We start from the raw sequence: 10,406 nt of genomic DNA, 5'->3' as shown, positions 1-10,406 counted from the left end.
CTAAATGTCAGTGCTTAATTCAGTCGCAAGGCTGTGTAACACCAGAGACCTTTTTACTCCTGAAGCACCCTGACCCTCATCACTAATGGTATTGAGCTTCAAAGGCTTGTGCCCATGACCCACAGGAAGTTATATTTGCCGTCACAGTCCAGTGCTTACATCCATGTATCCACATAATTAAACAAAAGCTTCACACAAAATTCTTTTATTGACTGTGATACCGTGATGTGCTCTGATATTTTCTATTCTATCCTATTTTCAAAAAATGGTAGTTGTGATTCCCTAAATTGATAAAATGACCCATTACTAGGTTTTCATATGTATTTTGGAAACTCCTAATCTAAATGCCCTCTTTAGACATCTTGCAGTCTACTATCCAATTACGTAAGTATACGTGTTGAATCACTAACCAATCAAAACTATATGGATAGGCTACTAGATGTCATCTTAATAATGTATTCCAAATTTGTTTTTTTCTCTTTTCTGGTCCTTGACTATAATAATGAGATCTATATCTTCAGCAAAATTGCTCATGTAAAACAATGCCTTATCACTAAAAAATAAAATTCAATATGAAGGGTATATTAGCAGGACAGCATGCAGCAGAGCCACCTCAACCTGGGTATGCTGGTCTAGGATATGGAGAGCATTGAGTTTTGTCCCCAAGATTAATGTCTTTCTGTGAAACACTTGAGAGTATCAAATACCCCCAGGGCACCAAGAATTTAAGTCCAGCTCAAAGGCGTTATTGTGTTCAAGCCTATTTCTTCCAGCCTTTCTCCTACTTACCCTCAGTCCCTTGCTCTAGTTCTGCTTCCTGTTACAAGGTCCATGCTGTACACCCAAGGACGGCAGAGATGAAGCCTGGGCTGACAGGTCCTGGAATGGATCTCTTCCTTGATTCTTCCTTCACTTCACTATACATTTTTTTAATGATACTTGCAAAATGTAATATAGTTTTCATGCACATGTGTATATTATTTTAAATAACCATTCTGGCCAAGAAAGGACTTTAAATACTCTAAGATAAGCAAATGATTGTTGGTATATAATTATACTTTTTTTTGGTAAATATGAAAAATTTGTTTTCAATGAGCACCTCATTCTAAGAGCTCCACTGAAATGTTTATTTTAGTTTAAACCAACTGATACTATGTAACAAAATCTTTCTCTGAATAGCTACTGAAATACAAACATGGAGGACCAGTTGAAATGGCTCTAAATTGAACACAAGTATCTTTTGCATGGATTAACTACTAACAACAGCAATAGATAAAAACTACAGCAAAAAGTTATTTCACTAATTCAATATTTTATTTGGTGTCAAGGCATATAACTTTTAGTTATGTCATTTAATTAGTAATTTGAGAAGAAAGTCTAGAAAATATCAATTGTGCCACTAGAAGAGGGAGTTAACTTATTTATTGAAGCATTTACAGTTATTCTTTTTTATATCTACGTAGGTACAAAACTTTTGTAAGAAAGATAACACTTTTATTGCATTATATAAGTTCATATTTACAGGAGTCATAATGCAAACTCATAAGCATAAATATACATGATGCAACCATTAAAAGTTTAGAAACTGAAAACTATAGTTTAACAGGCAAAATACTTAATATGGCTTTTAAGAAAAGTAACTGTTTAGAAATGATATGTTATTGCCCCATTCTAGTCATTTGTCATCAAGTGAACATAAAATTATGATCTCTTTAAAATGATACATGTTATCTAAGCCAATGCTGTACACATTTTTAATGTAGTATGCAATGATGCATAGCTTTCTTAAATGTACATATGTACATATGTATAGATATACAGTACACAGACAGTTGTTTTAATACCCCTGAACATCTCGAGTAAAACTCTTATGACTTTTCTATTATAAAACTACTTGAAAAGTGGGTATAACTTCTTGGTATTGCAGTTCAATTTGACAGAATGGAAAAAAAAAAAAAAAGGTTGCTTATAAATACATTCTTTACAAAAAACTGAATAGTGGTCCTGCACTCATCCTTTATATTGCAGTGAAAACATTTGATTCATTTAAAGGTATTTACATCTTGTTGTCCTTGGTTTCTGTGTGAAATATACAGAAGAATGAGAATACTGTAGGCAGGCCTATTTGTTAGATTTTACTACTTGTTCATTTTTGCGTAGGTTCCAAATCTCTTGAGTTGTTGTTTATTTCTATTTGCCTTGTATTACTGCTGCTGCTGCTTCTTTTGGTGTTCTGGGAACACTGGGTGACTTTACTTCTAGGAACAGGAAGAAAAGATTTAACTCTTGAAACACCCAACTCAGTCTTTGATTTACTGTTGCTGCGTTCGGTCATTTGATGGCTGCTGAGAGGACTGACCTCCTGTAAGAAAGGAAAACAGAACAGCTTAATTTGATATTGTTCCCAACTTCTGTGATCAGTACTAACTTCCTCCTCTCTGTTCCTGTACAAGTATGTATGAGTTTCTCCCTGAACATAGGTTCTCATGGGGGGAAAAAAGGGGGAAGAGAGAAGTTGAATACTTAATGTCCTATAGACTCACTGTCTGATCTCCACTAGGTCCTTTGTGGTATGCCAGATACAGGAGTCAGTGAAACTAGTGCCTGAGTCTGGAGTCTCCTCGTCAACAGAAGTTGTATGAAGTCTTAGGCCTGAGGAAATCAAACTGGACTATTCCAACCATTTGTAAGCAGTTCTACAGTGCAACACCTTTACCTTGAATGTGTCACTGAATTTTTCTGCCTTTAGATCTAACTGGACTATTACTCACATATTCTGAATGTTTATCAGACAAGCACTGTTCTTGGTGCTTGGCTGACAGCAGAGAATGGAAAACGGCACCATCCTTGTGCTAAGGGAGCTTCTGCTGTAGTGAATTGTCTCCTGGTGATGAGTCTGCAATTAGGGAGCTCAAGATCTTTAATTCTTGGAAACTGCATGCTAGCATTCTTCTAGTACTTCTGAACTCTTCTGATCACCTGGTCCAGGCCTCTTTTTGCCCATCAGGAAACAGAGGTGGATAGGTAAGTGCGACTCATGATGCTGCAGTAAGACCTTTTACTCACGTTTCCCTGATCTTGAGCGCACTTGGGTAGGTCCCCCTTCGTGCTTACCAATCAGCAGAACTCAAGTGAGTGGTGAAGTGGGAAAGGAGGAAAGGTGACCATGGGGAGGTGTAGTGGATGGTCTGAAATAGTAAATTATATGTAAACATAAGTTACGTGAAGTTCAAGGACATAATTTGGAAAGAAATGGGCTAGAAAATATGAATGATGGATCAAAGGTATGTGCTAGAGAACAGGTCTAAGCCCTGATTGCACATGAGAGTCACTAAGCTTTTAAAAACTCCAACGTCCAGGTTGTACCTTAGACCAATTACATCCGAACCTCTAGGGCATGTGGTCCAGGTACAAGGGATTAAAAAACAAATCCTCAGATAGTTTTCATGATGCAACCAAAAAGGGAATTTATGCTTTAGGGGACTGAATTTTCATCTCCATAAGAAGAAAACATTATTATATATTCTGTGGATGATTTAAATATGTATTTATGTAAACATGGGCATTTCTGTTTAAGAAGGCTGGCTGACATGCTGCTTGATTAACAGGCCCCTCTCTGACCACATAGGAGAAAGTGATTTCAGCTAACACAGACAGCTTTTCCTCGTAAAGTGAATTACTTCCTGATAACAGAAGAAACTGGGCATCTAACCAAGAAATGCTCACTGTCTTTATCAGGATAGAAAAGGCCTGAGCCTGTGAAGGGTTCAGGAATCTGGCAAATGCCAAATGAGTACTACTTCGCCCTCTGGTGGCAGGTTCGAAGAAAACAATCATCAGGGAATAGTCCTTAGAATGCTCAGTGGGCAAAGAAATAGAAGGCAGGCCCAAGGAATGTGTTCTGAACCATAGCTCAGGGACAGCCCCTGAACAAAAATGTATTCCATCCAGAACCAGAATTATCAGCAGGGACCCCAGGTGTCACCTCCTCAGTCATTCTTATCTGCTCCCAACTATTTTGCTGTGCTTCTAAGCCATTCCTAATTGGGGGTGGGCGGGGGGAATCGCGGAGAGGAACAAATACTATATAGAGTAAGCCAGACAGGTCATGCTCTTCTTTGTAGACTGTCATGTTGTATATTTTTATATAAGACCCCAGCCTTGTTAATATTTCCCCCAACACAAACAGCTTGCACAGCTTCACAGGAAACTAGTCAGGACTGAAAGCTACTGAAGCTGTGAGAAAGCAGGGGACGGGAGCCCAGGGCTGTCAGAGGGGGATTAATAATGGGATAGTCTCACCATGCTCACTGTTTAATCCTGCTCTTTGCACTCCATCTCCCCACAGGTCTGTGTCAGCTGCCATGTGAGGGGACATAGCTTGGTGAGCAAAGTGCACATTATTAAACACGTCTTACAAAATGGACCACCTCACGAAAGCACTACTGGGTAAGAAGTGTTTTTATTGTTTCCGTTCACTCAGTAGTACCATACTGGGCCATCTCATCTTTTGGCATTTATTAACCAATCATAAAAGTTATTTCAAGAGGGTAAGGAACTCTATGGGCATCCTGGCTCTTCTATTGGACATTCTGATTTGCTTGCAAAGGACATTCTGGCTCTGAAACATGCATGGTATGGGAAGTTCAAGTAAATCAGAGGGAAATTTTTATGTATGTGTAGATTTTTCTGTTATCACTCAGCATTAACTCGTTTTTGAAAATGGTGCTCAAAAGAAATTCAATGTTCCATTTCAAAATACAGCAGAGAAGAGAGACGTTACATTTGTTCCAGGTTTGGCATAAACTAGTGAAAACAAATAGAAGAGAGAGTAAAAATTTTGGAATGCAATTTTTTGGCATCAAATAGAAAGGGGGGAAAGTAATGCTTTTCTATGTGATTCCTTCGCGCTATTAGCCGAACAGTACTTTTTTCTGACATTGATTACCTAGTGAACACTTACATCTTTATCCTGATTATATCCCTGCTATAGTGTAAAAGTAACTTTGTAATGCACATTTAAAGATTTGTAAAGTCAATTTCACGACAATACTTCTTTGTCCCATTTTGGAGGGAAAAGGGACACTTACCTTTTGTGACACTGGCATTCTTGGATTATTAACAGTTGCTGAAAACACAGGGTTGTTTCCTGAACTATCAAACCTCCTTAAATCATCCCTGGAATCAGCAATCTGGAAAATACACAGTTTATCAAGTCATGTTTTCACAGGTAAACTGTGACATACTCAAGGTAAGATGTAAAGTCACTGTGGAAAACCCACAGTGAGAAATGTGGTCCTTGTCTTACTGTCAGAAGCTTAGGTCCTGAAATGCTCACATAAGGACGTTAAGCTTACCTGTGAAACTAACAGCAAATGCATGAGACATAGTTTCTAAGAAAATAAAAGAGTCTTTTAAAGTCAAAAGACAACCAGATAAGCCCTATTTAAAAAAAAAAATACTTGGCACAAAATGAAAGGATTTAACGTTTGCAAGATTTTTCATTGTAACCTTATTTTTCCAGGGTTAACTATTTCAACTCACTTTCAGTAAGATTAAATAAGCTAGTGAGTTCTTTATCCCTAGTAGACTGTCCTGGAGAAGGCAATGGCACCCCACTCCAGTACTCTTGCCTGGAAAATCCCATGGATGAAGGAGCCTGGTTGGTAGGCTGCATTCCATGGGGTCTCTAAGAGTCGGGCACGACTGAGCGACTTCACTTTCACTTTAATGCATTGGAGAAGGAAATGGCAACCCACTCCAGTGTTCTTGCCTGGAGAATCCCAGGGACGGCAGAGCCTGGTGGGCTGCCGTCTATGGGGTTGCACAGAGTCGGACACGACTGAAGCGACTTAGCAGCAGCAGCAGTAGACTGTCCAAATACAACAGGTGAGTTTTGGGGTAGAACCTGCACAAGTTATAACTACCCTCTTTTGCTCCCTTTCAAGCAAAAGGCACTTATCAAGGAAGCCTGGTAAAAAACTGCTGCAGATATCAGAGTGCAAAAATAGGTTGAACTTGATGCTGTTAATGCTTCAAGATTTTGGGTCACTGATTTCCATCTTTGGATCTCAAATTTCACAGTTTAAACAAATTACTTGGAAAATAAGAAAAATGAGTGGCCTGTGTAAAGTTGTTCCCCTCTGCAGAATGCAAGTCTGCTGTCCTGCTCTTACTGTTGGTGACACCCAAAGGTAGGACTATGGAAAGGAAAAGGTGGTATTGGTTTAATTTGTGGTAACACAACACATGCAAATTTCACTTTGGGTTTTTCAGAGAAGCTGTGCTAAATAGAGCTCCCTTGTATAAGTGGGCTTTTTTTTTTTTTTTTGGAAGGAAAGAAGGACTTTTCTAAGCAAGGTAATGGAAGTTTTGATTTGGAGCATTAGTCATACTATTTGATAAGGGATTTTTCTCAGGGAAAGAGCTAGAAGTCTGTCTGCTGCTGGGGGAGCCACTCAATGCCCTCCCCGCTGTGTCCTGCTTACCTTGCTTATATCAGATTCAGATTTGCTAGAGCACATGCTCTGAAGTTCCTTGACAAGATCTGCTTCATCATCCGAACCCAGAGACAGTCTTTGATCCAGATTCAATGTCAATGACAGATCATTCTCTAAAGACCTACCACAGAGTTCAGAAAGGAGTTTTTCAAACCCAGAGTAACCATCTAACTTCCAATATGGAAACCTAGACCCCACACCTTTCTGGGGGATTTGTGGAGCAAAAAAGTTTCTAACATCCTTTAAAGGCATCCATAAATGTCACTTTATACAACAACCCATTCCTGTCTGATTTTGGTAACTCCCAGTCAGAATTCTCAATAGGATATAATTTTATTACACAAAGAAATCCACTTTGACTTACAACATTCCAGTCTTCTTACTCTTCCTTTTCCTTCTCTGTCCCCAAGGATGACACTAAACACGCTGGTGTAAGGGCAGCGTGACAATGGAGTAAAGGTGAATTTATCACTTTTTATTAGCAACGTGACCATGGGTCGGGTTTCCTTTTTGTACTCAACACCTCAGTTCCTGGGTTCCCTTCTATCAAATGCCTTATGCTACATCATAGGGTTATTACAAATACTGTACAGGCTGTTGAATACAACAGATCTAACAGTGGGCCTGGCACAAACAAGCGTGTGACAGACTCATTGACCCCCTACCCCTCTTAAATTCTGTGAACCAGGGTCCTAAATGTCACCTGTCAAGTTACAGGGTACACAACTTATTGGCTACACTAGGGACCTATTTACAAACTAGCTAAGCATTTTTATTCTATGATAAATGTTTATTTCAGTTTACAAATTTGGAAGCATAATCGACAATTCCCTAGCAGCAGCATGAGGAAAAAAAGTAAGTCATGTTATGTTTTTGTAACTCTATCATTAGAATCATCAGTCCTCTAAAGCCTGTTTAAAAGTTCACAGATACAGGATTTTACCATATCTTTGTGAACTGTATTAATAATAACTATCAAACTTGATACAAAATGAAGTCAATGGTATTTCTAATCTTTCACCAATCTAAAAGCAAAATAGGCCTTGTATTTTTTTAGATTTCATTCATTCGATTTCAGCTTAATACTAGCCTTTGAATTACCTCGACTGCTTTTTAAAAAATTCTATTCACAGCATAACAGTTGCACAGACTAATGCTTCCCAGGGGGCGCTAGTGGTACAGAACCCACCTGCCAATGCAGGAGACATAAGAGATGAGGGTTGGATTGCTGGGTCTGGAAGATTCCCCTGAGGGCAGGGCAACCCACTCCAGTATTCTTGTCTGGAGAATCCGATGGAGAGAGGAGCCTGGCGGGCTACAGTCCATGGGGTCGCAAAGAGTTGGACACTACTGAGGTGACTTAGCACACACATGATGAGAATGTGTACTGTTTGTTATGAGTTAAATCTGCCAGGGAAACTTACCTTTGGTTTGACAGTGAAGCATTCCTGTTGCAATTCAGCTGTAATATAGTGTTACTTTTGATACCTGTTTAAAGAAAAAAAAATGTAGTCATTTCCATAGAATGTCCCTGTGCATCGTGAACTCTGTATTTAAAAGAAATAGTCTCTAGACTCTGATGTATTTTCATATTGTTTTTGGATTAAATCCATCTCTTGAGGCCCTGTGGAAGCCTAAGGAATAAGCAACCTCATGTATATTTATGACTAAAATCAGTACAACTCACACCACCTGAGGCTCAATTCGGGAATCCTCAGCTCCACTTTCATCAATGGATCCTATTCCAACCAGGCAAGTCCCCACAACCTTAGGCCTTTGTTCTCCAAGTGCCTGAAAGAAGTTAGTACCTGCCTTTTGAAGATGGTAATCCTTTTGTTTGCCTTCCAAGGGATCCTGACTGTGTAGACCCAACAGTTTTTGATGTGTGGGCCCCATGATGTATTACAGTGCAGGCGGCTTTAGTGGTATAGAAACTTAACTTTTGATTGCTTTGCATTTTACAGAAAACTAAATAGGAAAAGTAAACAAAAAGTCACAGCATTAAAACAAATGCTGCCTATTGTACCAATGTTTTTCTAACTAACCGCAAATTTCAACCCATTTAAAAAAAGAGCGAATAGGGAACACCGGATTGCACAGCTAGTATGTCGTAAATATACAAGTTGGTATCCATTTACAGAGACCTGCAAATGCATAGGTCTGTGTGTACTGGTCAGGCTTTAAAATACATTTCTCACTGTGGCTTATGGTCAAAAGTTTGAGAAACACTAAACCATTTTAGATTCAAAATGTCTACTTCTATAATACTCTACATTTTATAAATGCATTAATACAGTTGTTTCTGAGTAGATTCTAAAATTGTATGAATGGTGCTAGCATAGATTATCTCTAAAGAATGATTTTGAGAAGTCTGTCGAATTTGGTATATCCCGATTAAAACCAGATCATCAGAAGGTCTCTACATTTCCTCATCCACACTTTTGTCCTTACTGTCGGAAAGCATTAATTAGTAGCTTTCCCCTAACTAGCATGGAAGTGCCTAAGCTTGAACTCTGCCCTCCAGAAGCAGTGACCATCATCTCAGCTTGGTTTAGGTCAGGACAGAAAAGGGCTGTGTCTTTATCAAATTTTATGAGCTTCCCTAGTGGTCTGCATGGAATGCAAGAGAGTTCTACTTTGGTATTTTTTAAAACAATGATGTCCAAAAATATCAACCCAAACATTGTTGTAATAATTTTGTATGAAGTGTAATTATTGGACAAGGTGACTATTATAAAAAATAAAAACAAAACTAGAAGCATGTCCACCTTTGGTTCATTCACCTAAACCCTGGCCAATGCATTTTATAAATCTCTATGTTGTCAAACCATGGTTGCATACAATTAAGTTTTCGTGTTTGAAAGAACATTTGCTATATCCACTAGTTCTGCAACTCATAAATATTACAAATTTAAACTTAAAATAATTTATAATTCAGCTTTTTGCCAAATACATATTTCCAAGTTAGATTTATCTCCATAATACTGTTTGAAGTTCATATTTATGGATTTTGTCTGACAAGTCTACAGTACTGCAATATATATATTGACAATGCTTATTGTTTAGGTACTCACTTAGGAAAGCAGCTGGTCCTGAATTCTACAGGAATTCTAATGAACTAGGAAGTAACACAGTGGAGAGCCTGCATAGGTGTCCTTATTTGAGTACCAGGATTATTATGAGTGGCAAAGACTGAGAAAATAGCACTGGACTCATTAGAAACAAAAACATGGATTGCAGAACCCCCTGTTTGTAGGAGAAGTGGTTCAGAGCAGGTGATCAAAGGGCTCTGAGTCTCAATTTTGTCATCTGTAAATGAAGATGACAGTCCTCATTGTCGAGCTCTTTTGAATACTTTCAAAGGATAAACAGGTATAATCCTTGTTACAGAAAGCCAGCTGAGGGAGTCTCTTTGCTCTATTGGGGGACTACAGTCTACTGATTTTATTCCCTGAAGCAAACACTCTAACTTTAGGAAGTAAGGGCAAGCCTTGGAGATCAGAATGTATCCTATTATAAATAACACTTACCTTTACAATGAGAGTTTATGTATTTTTTTCAGTGACTATCCATTCAATTACTTTAAAACTTATTACTTACATGACGTTAAGTCACAACTTATGATCACATACTTGGGGTAATCACACAACTCTGGCATGTATTGATATAGTTAAAATCGCATTAGTTTTTATTAAAAATCAATACAATCTTCCATATGAAAAGTATGGTAACTAAAGCAACTGTTTCTATTTTAAGAAATCTAGGATGTTAGACATCATATTACTTAGGAGCCCCACTGCTGTAAAGCTGCCATGTGTGTGTGCCTGCTGAGTTTCTTCAGTCATGTCTGACTCTTTGTGACCCCATAGACTGCACCTCGCCAGGCTACTCTGACTATGGGATTCT

At 38.4% G+C, this 10,406-nt stretch overlaps 1 protein-coding gene across 1 annotated transcript in view; it reads right to left on the bottom strand.

Annotated features, from left to right (window-relative positions):
* Nucleotides 1-1,584: 1,584 nt before the first annotated feature.
* CTTNBP2 (cortactin binding protein 2) overlaps nt 1,585-10,406 on the bottom strand; it is a 172,050-nt gene continuing 163,228 nt past the window's right edge. The window contains exons 20-23 of the mRNA XM_068972796.1: nt 7,925-7,988; nt 6,489-6,621; nt 5,091-5,192; nt 1,585-2,362 (exon numbers count right to left, since the gene is read on the bottom strand). Of these exons, the coding sequence (XP_068828897.1) occupies nt 2,147-2,362; nt 5,091-5,192; nt 6,489-6,621; nt 7,925-7,988 (515 nt within the window). The 3' untranslated portion in view covers nt 1,585-2,146. The remainder of the gene's footprint in view (nt 2,363-5,090; nt 5,193-6,488; nt 6,622-7,924; nt 7,989-10,406) is intronic.

This window comes from Capricornis sumatraensis, chromosome 5 (genome assembly GCF_032405125.1).
Source record: "Capricornis sumatraensis isolate serow.1 chromosome 5, serow.2, whole genome shotgun sequence".
NCBI lineage: Eukaryota > Metazoa > Chordata > Mammalia > Artiodactyla > Bovidae > Capricornis > Capricornis sumatraensis.
This window is presented reverse-complemented; position numbering and strand designations above follow the sequence as displayed.